General features: G+C 34.7%; 2 protein-coding genes across 17 annotated transcripts in view; one reads left to right on the top strand and one right to left on the bottom strand.

Moving 5' to 3' along the window:
- TRAK1 (trafficking kinesin protein 1) overlaps positions 1–17,468 on the bottom strand; it is a 489,038-nt gene that overhangs the window by 143,704 nt on the left and 327,866 nt on the right. The gene's annotated exons all lie outside the window — the stretch shown is intronic.
- The window catches only part of ULK4 (unc-51 like kinase 4), a 214,550-nt gene that overhangs the window by 9,366 nt on the left and 187,716 nt on the right, over positions 1–17,468 (top strand). For 14 of the 15 annotated variants that reach the window (XM_048951205.1, XM_048951208.1, XM_048951201.1 and 11 more), the window contains 11 exons: positions 551–634; positions 1,512–1,587; positions 2,162–2,251; positions 3,925–4,028; positions 4,136–4,205; positions 4,362–4,461; positions 5,028–5,132; positions 6,095–6,155; positions 7,775–7,956; positions 8,717–8,763; positions 9,612–9,690. In XM_048951205.1, the coding sequence (XP_048807162.1) occupies positions 551–634; positions 1,512–1,587; positions 2,162–2,251; positions 3,925–4,028; positions 4,136–4,205; positions 4,362–4,461; positions 5,028–5,132; positions 6,095–6,155; positions 7,775–7,956; positions 8,717–8,763; positions 9,612–9,690 (998 nt within the window). The remainder of the gene's footprint in view (positions 1–550; positions 635–1,511; positions 1,588–2,161; positions 2,252–3,924; positions 4,029–4,135; positions 4,206–4,361; positions 4,462–5,027; positions 5,133–6,094; positions 6,156–7,774; positions 7,957–8,716; positions 8,764–9,611; positions 9,691–17,468) is intronic. The other variant, XM_048951206.1, reaches the window with a different exon arrangement.

The following is a 17,468-nucleotide window of genomic DNA, read 5'->3' as shown; positions in this document are numbered from 1 at the left end:
AAATCCCTCAAATGCTATGATTTGAAAATGTAGCAGTACTTGTTTGGACAACGTAATGTTCTTAATCTCCTCAGTATTAAACTCTGGATGCATTAATTTGACTTCGGAGGGAGAAAAATTTAACTAGTTTAAAACTGGTCATTGGCTTTCCTGCAGATAAAGTTAGCATTGCCTGCAGCTGGAAGGAAATTTTCAATGTAAAAGAATTACAGTGCAGTAGTCTGAAGTCTTAGACAATACACAGATCTGTCAGATTGGCATACTCTGCTCTTCCCTTCTCCAGCTGCTGTGTCATTATGGATTCTTTCAGAGCATTCATGATGGCCTACCTCAAGCTGTCTTTAGAACATGTTCTGTCCTTGGTCTCTGGCGGTTCGCGGTAGAAGAATATAATCCAAGGATTTATTTTTAAGTGAACCTTTAAATTCAAATCAAGGATGCTTATTGCTTTGAATATTTCCTTAGGAAAATGAGCTCATTGTATATAATTGCAACTGACAGCCATTTTGAAATTTGCATAACTGAAAAAATAAACGTCCATTTATTTTAGGAAGACCACCATTCTTCTCAGAGAACTTTTCAGAATTAATTGAAAAGATTTTATATGAAGATCCACTGCCACCGAGGCCCAAGGGTAACGTTCTTCTCTTGTTGAATGTGTCAAATTGAATCAATAGTAACAAAGTTTTGCTTTGCAGTGTTTATTCTGAGGCTGATTGCAGGAATTGTTTTGCTGTGCAAAGCAAATGTTATCATTGCCGTTCCTTTGCTATGAACATCTTCCATTAGTGATGAATGCTTATATCTCTGTTGATAAAACATGTGTATCATTTAGTGTTAAGAATTAAATGGAATGGATGGAATTTTTGAACTTTGTCATTCAAGGCATCGGTGGTATTCATGGAGACACCTCGTTAGTTTCTAATTTCAGTTCAAACTGATACAGTAGAAAGCTGACCTATTGAGTTACAACTATTACTTGTTTCAATTGTAAGGGAAACTTTATTTTTGAAGCAAATAGAACGATTGTATTGCATGATTTTGAGCTCTCAGAAGCAGTCTTTCTCAGTTAACTGAGAATTCTGGAAACCTCTTGTGTAATAAGATGCAGTAATAGTCCTCTTAAAACTACCACAGCCAGGGTAAATTTCAATTAGCACAATTTTCAACTCTACTTTATTTTCATCTAATAGTTATATGATAATGGGAAGGTTCATATTTTTATATTAAATATAAAAAAATACGAATTTGTGAATTTATAGGAATATAATAATAAATGTATGTTATTGTTTTAGATTAGCTTGACCAAGTATTGATTTTTATCATCTCTTTGAAGATCATTTTAATACAAGACTTTATATTTAGTATTTTTTATGCATTTTTTTTTCAGATGAAATTGGTGCTAAATAAAACTGCTTTAATGTTTTGATTCAGATAATGATTTGATTTACTTACTGTCACAGTTGATTCTGTTGTCCAGTTCTTATCTTTTTAAGTTCTTCTATTTTCAGATTCTGCTTTTCAGAAACCTTCTGCAGAGTTCATCAGCTTACTTGATGGATTGCTTCAAAAGGATCCTCAGAAGAGGTAAACCTGTTGGTTGCATTGCCTTTTTCACATCTGGAAAAAAATAATAACTATGATAATATCTGGTGACAATGAAAAAATAATTTTCTCCTTCATAAAAGAAGAAATAGTGCATTTTCTCATGCAAACTTTATTTAATCAAAATATTAATTCTGCATAGTTTTCTACTTTTGTATGTGGTATTAAATAGGTAACTGTTTAACAGGATGTTAGCTTTTCAAATTGGATGGCTTCAGTTTTCCAGAGCAATGGGCATATCTTTTATAAGACTTTAATTTATAGATGTTACACTTATATTTTTGTATAACATAATTATTTACAGAGTAATGTAAATAATGGGACTGGTTGAACTGTGTACTTAATCTTTAATCTCACCTCTCTGTGTTGTGTGAATGATCCATTTCAATTTTAGGCAAAACATTTCCTCTATAAGGTAACTTATTTGTTCACCACATACCAACTAAGAACAGTAATAGTTGCTTCATAGCACCACTGGATTCAGAACGTAGCCTGATAAGCTTTTGTAGCTGTACTTTGCCACTGCTTTTTCAGTTTGTCTATTGCTTCTCAAAAGGCTCAACTGGACAGACATATTGCAACATCCATTCTGGAAAGACTCCCTTAGCCATTGTGACGGCGATTCTTCAGACAGCCAGGGCTCAAGGTACTTCATGTTTTAGCAGATGTCTTTCTGTGGTACATATGAACAAATAAATAAATCAATATTACAGATTTAAAATATTTTTCTGTGAATTTTTCAGTCTTTGAATTTTGCTTAGGAGTTTAATTTTGTTAAATAATTGCTGAGTTAAGTTTTACACCATCCAGTGAGCAGTTTGGAGTGCTTAGGAATTACAGTATCCTATCAGTGTAAGAGTATCTGTTTGCTTTCTGTAGACTCATTTCTTCTAGCTACAGAATGCTATTTTTTTTTTTTGTTTATATAACAATGATGAACAGTAATTTGACTTACAGTACTGTCCTTCAGAAGCATTATTAGCACCTCATACATGAGTCAATTTCATCTTTATGTAAGTTTGTTTGTTCTTATGCATTAACATCAAGTCTTCAAAAAACCTATCAGCACACCATCTTAGGTTTTGTTAGCCTTGTGAATGTAGTTGACCCATATTCTTTGTTTATAGCATAAAGCATTAATCTAATGTTTTTATAATTAAATGCATTCCTATATAGGCAGAAACACCCAGTCCTTTTGTGAAAATAGGCTCTATTCACTGAATACTTAGGTTTCTTCCAGATGTCTGTTAATATTGCTGTTTTTAATTTCTTAATTTCCATTTAGAGTTGTTTGTTTGTTTGTTTTTAAACAATCTGTTGTTCTAAATATTTGAATGCTATTTCAGGTTGCATTCAGGGAACAAGTATGGAAATAGCTTTATTTTAGAACGCCACATGCTTCTGTGTTTTATCTATTTTTACATTCTATCTCACATTGTTGAAATACCTATTTCTGGAACCAGGGCTGCAGTATTTTTTGTTACTAATGTCTGTTCTAGTTTAATATGCTGCTCTTTGTCTTTTAATTTTATTACTACTTTTACCACCAGGGCAAATAATCGAGACTGTGAGTTTATATCTCAAAATCAGAATTTATTCACAATATTAGTGAGACTTAGATCCACCTTTACCATATTGTATATCTGAGCAATTTCTCAGAGAATCAGAATAATAATTACCCACAGAATATTGGACTTCTTGACTTTACTTACTCGAGTCTTCTAATGATTCTGAAATTTTCACTAAGGCAGTAATTGGCACACATGAAGAACCAAGGACATGGTCCTGACATGCAAAAGAAGATCTGTACTTCTTCCTTTCAAAATGTGAGCTCCACAGGCGAGGTTTATTTGAACCAGTTCTAGGTGAACAGAACAGGGAAATACAGAAGCAAAAGTGAAAAACTTGCTATTAAGGGAAAAAAAAAAAAAAAAATTCTTTATTGATCTTAATGCTTGATACAGGCTTTGATATTGAAAGTAAATTGGTTGTAAATTTTTTCTCTGAAGATTGAGCAATCTCTGAAACTTACGAAATTACCCTTGTGTATTCCAGGGTATAAATTTATTCCAAATTTCTTCAATGCCAGTTGTACTAAGGGAGCTAGAGAGTTCTTTAATATTTTCCAAGTTGCTTGCTCAAAAACAGCTTTTCATCATTGCCATTACCAATATAAAAAGTATTTGTAGCTCATATTGCAATAGGAGGATGATCTATGAGAATGACAGCTAAATTGCATGTTAATAGTTGCAATAAGTAATGGATACGATCAATCTGATCTCTTTTAAATCTTTTTAATTAATATTTCTTATTAAACAGCAATGAAGACTTGGAGTCATGGAATACCAAGGGGCCAGAAGATGCTTGCAAAAACCTATCATCTTCAAGAGCAGATAAGCTACCAAGCAATTCTTTCAAAATAGGTAATATTCATTATGTTATTTTGAATTATTTTGTTGGTCTCACCACATGCTTTTTCCTTGTGTTTTGTTTATTTGAACATTTAGATTCAAGTTTGTTCTTTTTTCAGTAGAAAATCCGACTGAATTGCGCCCCAAAAATGCAGATGGTGGATCAAATGAATCCATATTTCTTCTGAGGTATGAAAATCAAAACAACAGTCAGAAAACCCTTGAAAGTCCTCTGAAAATATGAAAATATTTGTATGAAAATAAATAAAAACCCCAAACCCACAAACAAAACCCCACAGCAGTGGCCTGCAGTGAGACTTAATCTGTATTCTGTTTCTTTTGAAGTTCTCGTCCTACTCCTAGAACCAGCACTGCAGTACAAGTAACTGATGTTACTATTGCTCCAATCCAAAATTCTCCACAAAAGGATTCAAGCATGACAAGGGTGAGTAGAAAAACTAATATTAAGAGGCAGTGATATAATCATAGTCAAGATGTTAGCATGGAGACTACATCAAAGACACCTTTCTTTCTCAATCTGTAATCATAACAGAAAAGTGGTTCCTCCAGTAGTAATTCCTTTGGTGTGTAAAAATATTGAAGGAAAAAAAAAAAGTAAAAGTAAATGTTTGCAAAGCTTCCAGTGTAGGAATCAAATAAGATGTTTTGTCCCCCTTTAATTCAATGCATAAAAGAGAGAGGGACTATCTTTTTTTTTTTTTTTTTTTTTTTTTTTTTAATCCATCTATATTTTGAACTTAAGTTCAAGGTTTTCCTTGTTTGTTTGTTTTTTAGAGTTTTGTCTTTCTATTTGCATACATATTTTTCATAATTTTTAATTGCAAAGTCTAGGCTCTATCAATAACTACACAATTAAAAAGCAATTTAGAATATATTATTTACATGACCAAACTCTGTGGCATAATATTTAAGTGAAACATTATGGGAGTAAGTATAAATTTTCTTCATTTGTGCAAAACGGTATTTCAGAAAACTTTGTTCTTGTTCCAGGCTAAAAATGTGTGCTCAAGTCAGCAGGATATGGAGTCAGCATTGAAAGAGCTCATTTACACTGAATCTGATCTTATCATAACGCCAATCATTGACAATCCAAAGGTATAGCAAAATAAATTATAAGATTCAGGAACTTGTGGGTGAGGCTAGTTTTGCAGATAAACCTTTAAATCAGGGTGAAACTCATTTCCTGTGTTTTATAATTCAAATTTTAAAGCAGTTCCACCCAGTCATCTGGCAAGCTCTCATGCAAGTTTTTAGCTGTCTTTTACAGTCCTATTGTATTGCTAATTTGGAGAATAGAGTTATTTTGGGGTTTTAAAGTAATGTCAAATAATGTCTTACAATAAATAGAATAAATAGAAGCTATTAAATGCTGTGTTCAGTGGTTTTGTAGATCTGTTTTCTGATAATTTGCTTTAATATCTATTACTTAAATGAAAACAAAGCTGAGTGTGTTTTGGTATAAGGACAACAAAGCTGTCCATGAAGCCACATAGTTCAGGTGTTAAACTCTTCCAGTGCAATTTATGTCATTCTCTAAGTTTTAGATATAATATTTCTAAAAAGCATCTAAAAAACTCGATTTCTCTGGAAAGGAAGACCTGAAGTTGTAAGAACCACAGAATGGCTTGGGTTGGGCAGGGCCTCACAGATCATCTAGTCCCAACCGCCCTGCCATGGGCAGAGTTACCAGGCACTGGATCGCGCTGCCCAGGAACCCACCCAGCCTGGCCTTGAAATCCTTCAGGGCTGAGGCATCCACAACTTCTTTGGGCAGCCCATGCCAGTGCCTCACCACACTCTGAAGAATTTTTTTCTTCTAAACTTCCCTTTGTTCAGCTTAAATCCATTCTCCCTTGTCCTCCCACTAGCTATATATGTAAGAAGTCAATCCTCCTCCTGCCTATAAGCTCCTTTCCAGTATTGAAAAATGCCTCAGGAGTAAGCAGTGATTTGTACAGCCATCCTGTCCTATTTTTGTGTCCTTGTTTTCATGTTTGACTGCTGAAAAACTTTCAGAAACACATTAAAACTAGTTGTGATGTTGTTTATTTCTGCAGATAATGAAGCAAGTGCCAGTTAGATTTGACTCAAAAGCTTTACATATACCAGCATATTCAGGTATGGCTCTGCTGGCACATTCATTCTGTATAAGGTAGTGTAACTGTTGCAAGATTGTAAATCTTTAAATCTGTAAATTTGTAAATCAGCTGAGGTGAGGGGAGAATTCAGAACTGGTTTTCTTGAAGTTGCAAAAGTTGTGTTCTTAACTAGACCAAAAATGAGTAGAATTTTCAAGTGCTGACAGCTACATATACATATATATATATATACCCTTTCTTCTGCCCTTTTATAAGCCATACTTAAAAGCGTTAAAAAACAAGACAGCCAACTTTTTTTAGCATGGAAAAACAGAAGTTTGTTTGTTTGTTTGTAAAATACTGAGGTATTCAACCAGATTAAGATTTGACAAAGTTAAGGAAGCAAAAGAAAACAGGATGTTGAAAAGCGTAGTGTTGATGAGCTATAATACTTGATAGCCTGGCAGTCTTGTGTGTAATTGTGAAATGTTCCCAATGGACAGTGTAGATTAGTGGATACTTTTTTGTTTTGTAGTGTTTTTAACCTCAGACAAGTCTATTATTTATGGAAACTATTTCCTCTGATATATTTTGGGTAGTATTGTTTGGCTTTAGAGTGCTTGAAGAGGAATGTTAGGCAAGTGGTTACTCCTAGAATTCAGATAGCACCTCTACCTAAACAAAGTTCCTTGTTTTTTTCTTTCCCTAACAAACTGACTCTCCATACTTTAAAGGAATTCGATAGTTGGAGAAGAATAGAACGTCCCCTAAACAAGATTGTAGTAACAAAAAACATTCTGGATTTGGCAAGAATGGCCATGTTCAAATACCTGAGCAAGTGCTGTTTCATTTAATTTAGTGTTCAAGCATCCAAACTATCAGGCAGATATTCTGATGTGCTTAGCTGCTATTGTCTATATTTATTTAATAAGGGACAGGTGTTGTTTTTTTTTTTTTTTTTCTGTGGTTGTAAATATTCTATGGTTATAGCTTTTTTTTTTCTGATTTGTTTTTTAAGATAATGAATTTGGTGCTGCTTATTGACACTTTTTCTGTACCATTAAAACAAATATGGAGTAAAAGATGAATACCTGAAATTCATACTGCCTTTCACCTTTGCTAACGTGAACTGTTCATTAGACAGTGTTACTTGCATATACAATAGACAGAAAGGATGTCCTTAGATATTCTGTATTGGAGCACACCAGGATGGCAGATAAGTTTTTAGTAAGTTACTGACCAAAACTGTGATTACTAAGGTGAACTGAATTTAGTCCTTGAGACTGATAAGGAAGTATTTGGGAAGTTCAGTTCCCATACAGTGATCAGTGAGATGATGATTACGCTCGTTCTCCTGGCGGCTGTTGACTTGTATTCCTCTTGAAGTCATCTGTGTTCAGTTACTCTTAAGGTTTAACCAGATGGGTACCTGTCTATATGAAAATTAATCAGTATTTTAGGTTTGTTGCAATTGCTTCTGAGAGAATTTTGATGACATTCATTAGTTTTTACCTCAACTTTGCTGTAAAGAAACAGCGTGAAATATTGGAATTCTAGTTAAATTAAAATTTTCTAACTTATTTATTCATGCTGATGTTATTTCTAGTGTATTAAAACAACATAAAAGATCTTTAACTGCTTGTTTGCTTCTTCTGCTAGCTGAGAAGTTGTCATCTCTGAAGGATGTGGACTGGAATGACTTCTTGCACCAAGCATGTTTGTTGCTTGATTCCACTGAGAAGAATCCAGGAACAGCACGTTCTAAACTGAATTTACTGTCTTACCTCTGTACTGTGGCTGGCCACAAGGAAGCTGCAAGCAGGCTAATTAACTCTCAGCTGGTAAATAATAAAGCTCTGAAGGAATCAATATGGTTTATGTAGCGTTGGCATTGTAGCAAAAATCGGCTGCATTTAGTTATATTTAAAAAGCAAAACAACGACAACAAAAAACCCTACTGCACCCTAGTGAAGAAAAAAGGGAAGTGAAGTATAAACCAAAAAAAAAAACCCCAAACCAAAATGTATTGAATTCCATGTCTGTTTTCCTAATGGAGAATTGCTCTAAGTATTATTCTATTATCACTGGAGAATTATCATTAATTATTTTTACAACAGTCCAATAACTGAATGGCTGATTAGCAGAAGATTTTGGAAATAAGTGCTGATTGTGCATTAACTCTCAATTCATTATTTTAGCATTTGGCAACTATTTCACTTCTGAAGTAATTGTTTGATAATACTGTATGAAAATCTATTTTTCAAAATGAAAGCATCAGTTTTTCCATTGTATGGTGATACTCACATAGAAAATAATGCTCATTTTCATAAGCTGGTATATGTTTATCGTTTTGGCTTAAGGGAATAATGTTGGGAAAAATGCCATTTTTACATTCAGGAATTCTGTCCTTAATTGATACCTTGGGCAATGTCCACAGTGTTTGCCTATCATTGGCTAATATTGGTTTTTGTTTTTGTTTTTTAACAAATGCCATCCAAAAACATTTTACATAATTACAAGTATTTTGTTCTTTTATATTTATCACTGGAATGCATCAGATCACTCTACCATTCATATTTGCCACTCTTCTTCAAATTATAGTTTCCAGTGTTAATACAGCAGCTGCGTGCCGCCGCCAACTGGGATATGTAAGTAACAATTATTTTACATCAATTTCTTCAAATGTGCTATTATTACTGATTTTTATTAGGATGTACTTCTTCACAGTTTTTGAGGAGTTTTTTTTTTAGCCTCTCAAACCACTGTGGTACTTGATTGGCAGTATGATGTAAGTAACATTATTTTTCTGTTTGTTTGTTTGTTTTGCCATTGTATTAATATACTGCACTTTTGTGAGATCTAAGCTTATATTAAATGTCTAAAATTCTACCTGAAAGCCACATGACTTACTGTGTCAAATATTATTATTTAAATTGCTGAATAAACCAAGCCGTTCCATAATGATAGGAAAATATTTCTAATGATAGTTTTTTTAAACGTTAGAAATATTTGAAGCTGGTAGTGCCCTCTGCTGCTCATTTAATAAGTGTTGATATTACTGCTTATTTTTTCTTTAATGAAGCATTTAAAGCTGATTTGCTGCAATACATTTAATTCTTTGTTTTGTCAGCTGCACTAAAATGTTTATAAGGATCTGTTGGGGGGGTTTCCATATTTTAAGAAAACTGAGTGGGAGCATGGCTGATTGTGAGGACTCTAATAAACTAAAGAATCTCCATTTTTCGTTGCTGTAGGGTAAAAACGTATCTTTTTGCATGAATTTATTGCTAAATTAAGCTGAACTACAGACAGAATTAAGTAGTACATTTAAAAAAAAAAAAAAAAAAAAGACAAAATTCACCTGTAAATAGCACTTAAATAGTTCCTGCCCTTAGTGATCTAAGTGATCAAAATAGATGTAGGCAGGAAAAAATTGTTTTTGTCATGTTTTGGAAACAGCTCTTCTTTACCTGAAAAAAATATATTTCATATGCAGACGTGCTAAAGTGGCTCGAGTGATTGGTTTGCTGGCACTGCACACGTCTGAGCTTGGAGAAAACATACCTGTGTCTGAGGTGACTTTCCATTTCATTTTTTAATAATATTATTAATGCTTTTACTTGTATGTCAGATTTTCACTGCTTTGTTTCCTCCATATGTGAAAATTTAATTCAATTAAATACATAAACCTGCGTGTTCATTCTGTGTAGCTGTGGCTGTGATATTTAGAAAACTCTGGGGATGCTGGAGTATGAAAAATTGCAGCCTCTTTTTCTTCTCCTTTACAGAATATCCAGTAGTCACTGTCGTACTTGTGTTTTGTGTGTGTCTGTACAAAGAAAGTGTTGACATGTTTTCCTATGTGGAAGTGCAGTCACTATAAAAATAGTACAGCTGCTTCTTACAGATCTTTTTTTCCCTCTAGAAGAAGTAATGGAGTTGGGACTCATTTGAGATTTCTCTCAGTTCTTAAAGAATGTGTATAATGAAAAGTCAAGTGATTTTCTATGGAGATGAAAACAATTTTGAATTTTCTGTTCTTTTTGTATTCTCAGCAGCTGACTCAAACTGAAGAATAATTAACAGATCTTACTGGTTGTTGTTTTTTTTTTTTACATGTGATACATACACACTGCACAGCATAACAGTATCTGCTTTTCATTATCTGTTTAAGCTGTGAAGCTGACCTTGTTTTTGCTCTGTGAGATACAGTCAGTATTTGAATGTGAGAAATCCAACTACTTGTCCCACTTTGCAAATACAAAATACAGTAGTTCAGTTAAAGTTCCTTCAAAGACCATTGAGTCCATCTGTCTGAGCGTGTCAGAGCTAACCATAAGCTAAGGCATGTACTGGGGGCATTTTCCAGGTATCTTTTGAACACTCATAGGCACAGAGCATCAGCCACCTCTCTGGGGCCTATTCCAGTGTTTTACTATCCTCATGGTACAGAAAATTTTCGTAAGTACCCAGTCTGACCCTCCTCTGGCCCAGCTCTATGCTGTTCCCATGTGTGCTGTTCTCAAAAACCTGGATGAAAAGCCCAGCACCATCCTTTGCTTGCCGTAGAGAGCAGTGGGATCATACGCTTTCACACTGTGCAGATCTGGTATGTAGCAAATGCAGTTAATGGTTAATAGTTAACTTTTTTGGCAGTAGACTTAAGGAGTCTTTTTTTCTTCTTTTTTAAGATCCCAGTGTGTTAGTTTTTGTTGTTTTTTTTCCCCCTCTTACTGAATATTGCAACTTGTAATTTCATTATCTAGAATAACTACGGTTATTTTGCACATAGGAACATAAAAGTCGTTTCCAAATATACTTCAGCATTTTTAGAAATCTGCCTCTGCTTAAAAAAAGCAAATTAAATGCGTTGCCAGTGACACTGAGGGACTAGAAACAAAAATTAGTTCTCAGTATCTATTTGACCCCATTCATATATGAATTAAAATTAACTTATATGCTCTGATTAGGAAAATAATGGATTTGAGTTACAATGTTGTTCAAAAGGTGACTGCTGTGCTTGCTGTAGTGGCAGTTATTGCAAGTCTTCTTCTTAAAACAATTAATCACTGTAAAAATATTTTAGAATGCCTATAAGACTAGAATTAGGAGAAAACATTCTCATATCTTCAGTGTTGTAACTTCTGGTCTACAGTCTTGATTCCTGCCCTCAAGCTGCTAGAACTGGGTGAATAGCTGGCTTATCATTCCTTGGAACTGTCAGCTATTGCGTATTGTGTAATGCTTTTTTAAAAGTTAAAATTACTTTCTTATTTCTTAAAAAGAGAAAAAGCAAAACTAACTAATTTTGAACCACATTGTATACTGTAATAAAATATACTATATTTTATCCTCTTATATGAGCCGACTGATGCTCTGGCTGAAGTTTCTTGATGGCTGATGTAATTTAGGAAAAGTCAAGAGCAAGCTGTGACTAGTTAGAACGTAATAATCTAAAATGATTTTGTAATCCAGTTCTTAAGGACTTCAATCTGTAAAATACAATCCCTGAACTGTAAGCGCTATAAGAAAGTCCTTTACTGAAGTGAGCTAAGGTTGATGTGATCGTCTTGGTCCAGTGGGCTAATTTAGCTTTTCTGTAGTATGGAGGCAAATATGGGAAATGTGGAGAAGCACAGAGGAGTCATGCAGGTACGTACTCCTGTTTCCGCTCTATGCCTCCAGCAATAGGCATCTCTAGGATTTCCTGAGCCAGGTATTTGAGCTTATCTACTTGTCCTCTAAGCCCTTTAAAGGTTTTATCATCCATAGCATCCATTGGGAAGAGACTGCACAGTTAAACAATATGCTGTGTGAGGTAGCATTCATTTGGTGTGAACTTGCCCTTGATAGGGTCATTCTGAGGCCCATTGGTTCTTATACTACATATGAAGCACAAACTTTCATGTTCATCTTATCTGTGGCAATTATGAGATATGATGGGATGCTTAGGGCTTGATGTTTGGTTTTTTTTGCTCATCTCTATTCCAGATAGAATTGTTCTAATGTTATTAGCTCCTCATGCTGAAGCTCTTAAAATTTTGTTTGTCCTTCTTGCCAATTTACACTTTTTCCAGATCCCAGTTTCACCTTTTTAAGGCTGGGGACCAAGACTGCTTCCTCTAATAAGATGCAGACACATAAATGGTCTATCTAACGGTAGCTGATTTTCTATTTACTTCCCATTCTGTCCTTAGTAACTGCTAACAATTTTTCTTTTTTTGACTGCTGTTGAGCAGACTTCATCTCTGTGAGCCCCTTTCCTACAGCCTTAAGTATTTCTGTTTCCAAATACGAAGTCAGTTCAGAATTGCATGAAAATGCAGAATTACTGTTGCCCTATGCATGCTGTGCTGTGTCTACTAAGTTTTCTTTTCCATTATTATTGCAGCATTACAATCCCTTTATAGTGTTGTTACTTCAGTATTCACTCATCCAGTTGTTTGTGATTTCTTTTGTACTTTTAGAAGTAGCAGGGGACCTCAGAGAGACTCATGCAGGACAGCAGTGCTGACTGTTTCCTGTTAAAATGTTTCTTCGTATCTACCCTTAATTTCCTGGTTTTTACCCAGTTATGCCTTTATTTGAGGACATTTCCTCTATTTTTGAAGTTAAATTGCACCATTCATCTTTTGTTTTTGTTGTTCAGATGGCTTGTTAAATAGCAGCAATGATGAGCTGCAGAAGTAGAATAATTTTAGGAAAGAAAAGAAGCCTCGTCCTTACTTCACATAGTAAAGTGAATGTGCTTTGTGCCAAAAGGCTTTGATTTGTTGCCCTTTGAAGAATTAACAGTTGTCCTCCTCCATCCTACCCCCTCCCCCCCCGCCAAGGAAAAGAGATGTTTTTAAGGCTCTCATTATTACATACGTAACCACTAGAGGTCAGTAAAACACAAAAATAAAATGCAAGTCTGCTACTGTTTCTCACAACATCATGTGCTGGAAAAGTCTAGCTATATATATGACAGTGGAACTGCGTATGATTTTGATTCTTCTCATATATGCTAAATCTGCTGATATATTTTAATGTGAATTCATTTGCACTTGGTCTATTTCCAATTAAATGTATTTTAGAACAGTACTACGTTGAATAGAGAGACTGACCTCAGAATATAAAAGAGAAATTGATCTCTTGTACATTTATTCTTCAAGTCAGAATGAAGACATTTTGTGCAATTTCTTTTACCTGGAAGTTGCAACAAAAACTTGTTGAGGCACTTGCTGAAAATTAGTTGCTTTCTGATCTACTAATGGTTGAGTTTTTTGGTATTTTTTTTCCTATGGAGTTGCCTTTTACAAATCAGAAATATATTTTTTTCTTATTTTTTCCTAGTTATCTTGGTAAAAGAGCTAAAGCTTCCTACTTAGGGTTTGAAACTGGTTCCTGCAGAATTAACTGCTTGTGCTTAGAAAAATCTGCTTACCCTTACTTTTGTTGTTAGAGAGCTTGCTTCTATGTATGTCTAATTCATCTTATTGATGACAAGAAACTGTTGTTCTTTCCTCTCCGTGAATATGTAGTGTTTCCCTCTGGATAGGCACATCTACTGTGATGTAAATCTCTGCCTTCTCCTTGAGGATCAGTAAAATAAAAGGTAATCATAGAGGAATCTCACCAAATGTTTTGTGTCAGGGAGCAGCATCCTTCTTTGTCAGGTACAGGACCAGTCTTCCCTCACTTAAGGAATCACTTTCTGTTCCCTTGCTTTTTGGAGGCAAAATCTTTCTTGTTTCTCTCTTTAAAATCTGAGTGGAAATAGGCAGCTGTGCCTTTTAACCTACAGACATTGGTCCATTGCTTTGCTGGGAGAGGATTTGGAGACCCTGCTACATGATTTTCACACCTGCAAGTTTCTTTGCAAAGCCTTTGGCTTATGAAACTCCATGGGCAAATTAATTAACTTGATATTCCATGTAGAATGGCAGAGTGCCTCTAATACTGAGCTTAGAACTTCATTCTTTTGTGAAAGCAATGGAGTATCCTGATGTGTTTTTATCCAAGTCGAAACTGCATATAACTTGAGCCTTTTTATTTCTCATTCTTGTGGTACAATTTGCTAGTTGTTCTGTACAACTTACATTGCATAGCTGCATCATTATAAGTTCAGCTTTACAGTTCCTTTTTCTAACTAGTCTGAGTCCTACTTTTGGAATAGGTATACAGTTTGTTCTCATTAAAATTCTCATACAGTGGTGACTTTAAGTCCTGTTCCTGGCTTCTCTCTGATTATTCCTGTTTCTAGGCCTATACACATCTGCCTGTACTCTGAGGAGATTCAAATTAGAATAGAAGGTTTTATTTGAACTTTTATTCCAACCTCTTTAGTTTTGCTATTTTTATTGTAAAAGGCTTATTGAAATCTGTTCACAAGTGATCATGTTTGAGTTTATCCTTGTCTGTTTCCTCCAATGGCATTTATCTTAACATACGCTGTTTCTTCTTATGCAAAAATAATACCAATTTAAAAAAACATCCAAGCTTTAGGAAATAGACACAAGCTAATGATAAGCTGTATCAGGGTATATGCACAGGAGGACTTGCAGATTAGCATACACACTCATCTGCTGTTTTGCAAAATGACTGTGATGAAAATTTATCTTTCTAGCATAACGATGTCCATTTGACATTTTGTAGAGAAAGCATGGCTGCACATTCTTTGCTGTTGAGAGTGCTGTGTTTAGTCAATGTATCAAAATGCATACAAGTATTTGACTCGAGTCAGCGCTGCCTTCCCCATAGCTTGGTGTCAGTTGATACAGCATTAATAGTGCGCTGATGGTTTGGTTGTTGCTGAGTGGTGGGTGTGCACCTAGGGCTTCTCCACAGTATTTCCATATTACGTAGTCATTTGTTTTCATATTGCACAGTCATTTGCTCTCTTAGTTGACTATTTAGATATTACTGCAGTTAATAAAATGGTTCTTACAAAGATGTTAAATAATGACTTCTTTAGCAGTACAGATAGAGTATTTGAAGCTGAAGATCTCTGTATTTCACTGTTGGAGTGAAACAGCAATCGTATGTGGTATAAAATGCAGCTGCTCAAGCTGTTTATGACATTTCAGTAATTCCTTTTTTCTTCTGTCCATTGTAATATAAATGTACAGTGGGAAGTTCTAAGTCTTGCTTAATTAATTTTTTAAAAAAATATTTAAAAGTAATATTTTAGCTATTTTTTTCACTATAAAACAATCACTTTCTAAGTAATAATGTGGAAGTTACACTTCTGGATTTAAATCTCCAGTTATTCATATGTCCTAAATTATTCCCAGCTAACTTTTACTGTAGAAAAGCCCCAATTGAAGGGAGCTTACTGCATGGCAGCTGTCTAACCAGTAATTTCTTTTAATGTTAACAGTAATTAACATATACTGAGGACTGAATTTGCTCCAACATTTTGAGGTAGATAGTTCATCTTTTTTTTTTTTTTTTTTTTTTTTTCCCCATTGAGAACAGGAAATATGCAAAGAAATTTCATGGCCCAGTAGTTACTGTTGAAGTAGGGTGAGCACAAATATTAGGCTGATAATGCAGCGTTGACTCTATAATCATTGTTTTCCCTCCAATTTGGCTGCATAGAAAACTTCAAACTAATTACGTACGTTTTAATTTTCTTATTCCTAAATCTACTGATTTAATTTCAGACTAAGGGCAAATATTGTTTTTAATAAGTATAAGAGAAGAAGTTACTTAATGATTTCGTTTTTGCAAATCATATTTTCTGAGGGCTGCAAAGAATAAAACCTGAAAGCTTCTTTGATTTGGAAGGCAGTTGGAGGATTATGGAGTAGGATTTATATTTTTTTAACTTTATCCTAGGCTGATAAGCAGTTTCTGTTAACTTCTAGAGGAAAATGGTGTTTACTTGAAGAGTAGCATGTAGCTGCCTTTGTTGCGTTTTCCTTTCTGTTGCACTATGTGGGCTCTTGCTGAACTCATTTTAGTTTGTATCTCCTTCAGCATCACTTTCATGAGGTTTTAGAATGTACACTCGTGTCTTGTTCTGTGTGTGCGTAATATAATTTGCCCTTATTGATGGTATTTGGGAATCTGAATGGAAAACTTTCAGTGATTTCTCAGAGCTTTTCATATGTTCTACATATGTACGCGCACTGTAAAAAATGAGAATGTGCAAATTTTAATTTTGTTAACACAAACAAAAGAGGAAACTCAAATTCTGGTTAGCCAACATAATGTCACCTGCAGTTATTTTCGTGAAAACATAAGGGTGGCTTTCTGCAGCACAGAAAATGCAGAGTCAGCCTGTCAGCTGTCCTAAATGAATGTGATAATAAGAAATAAAGTAGAAGCAACTTTCCTGGTAAGCTGCCTTTGGGAATACACCTCTACTTTTCTTTGTAAAGCCTCTGCCCTTGAGGGCACTGAGTGCTGTTTCACAGAGGAATAACAATTTTGGAGCACTGAGAACACTTACAAGGTGCAGACCCTTTTGTATTTAAGCAGCTATATGTAGAAAATGCAGTAGGGATACTTAAACAGCTACCAAGCAGATTTGTCAGCTAAGTGAGCTGGCTTTCTTCTGATTGTCTGTCTTGCAGTTGGCTAACTTTTGAGCTTGATTACATACACACTACTGTCTTCTTTACCATCTTCACCTCCCATTTTCTTAGCTCTCAGGACATTTAAACAGAAAGTCCTTGGTTCAGGAGGATGTTTTCTGATACATAACGGAGTAGCCTCTGACCTGCCATGCTTAGCGAATTCAAAATATTTTTATATATGCATTTTCTCTTGGTTAAGAAAAAAAGATTTGTACCAGTCTTTTTTTTACTTCTGTGTCGCTATTATGTTTTGACAGGTTTCACATAAACAAGGCAGCTAAGTGTTTTTACTCTTAGTGGAGTTGGTGGAAGTTGAATGAGAGATTTCAAACAATTTCAAAGAAGGGTGAAATGCCTAAGCCTTCCTCCATTAGGCAGAGGTGATAGAAGAATTGTCTCAATTCTTCTTTCTTTTTATGCTACATCTGGGATTTAACAGCACGTATTCTATCCCAAGTTCTCATGAAAACAGTACAGCAAAGCATGAATATGGAGTTCTGTATGGTTGTGCATTATGGGGCAGGAACAGAGCTGAATTTATCATCCTGTTGTAGATTTAAATTAGATTTGTTCTTTCATTAGAATTTTTGGCATTGTGCATAGAAATTGGCCTTTGCTTTTAGTTACTTTTGCTGGTGTACTGTGGGTAGATATTACAGAACAGAAAATGAAAAATAAAGTCAATTTTAAAATGAATAGGTTGAAAGCACTATGTTTCTCTGATGTTTCATTTTTTCAATTGAAACTAAGAGGAGTCTTCTGTCAAGAGCTTTTCTAAGTATCTAAAA

The sequence above is a fragment of the Lagopus muta genome, chromosome 7, assembly GCF_023343835.1.
Source record: "Lagopus muta isolate bLagMut1 chromosome 7, bLagMut1 primary, whole genome shotgun sequence".
Lineage (NCBI taxonomy): Eukaryota > Metazoa > Chordata > Aves > Galliformes > Phasianidae > Lagopus > Lagopus muta.
This window is presented reverse-complemented; position numbering and strand designations above follow the sequence as displayed.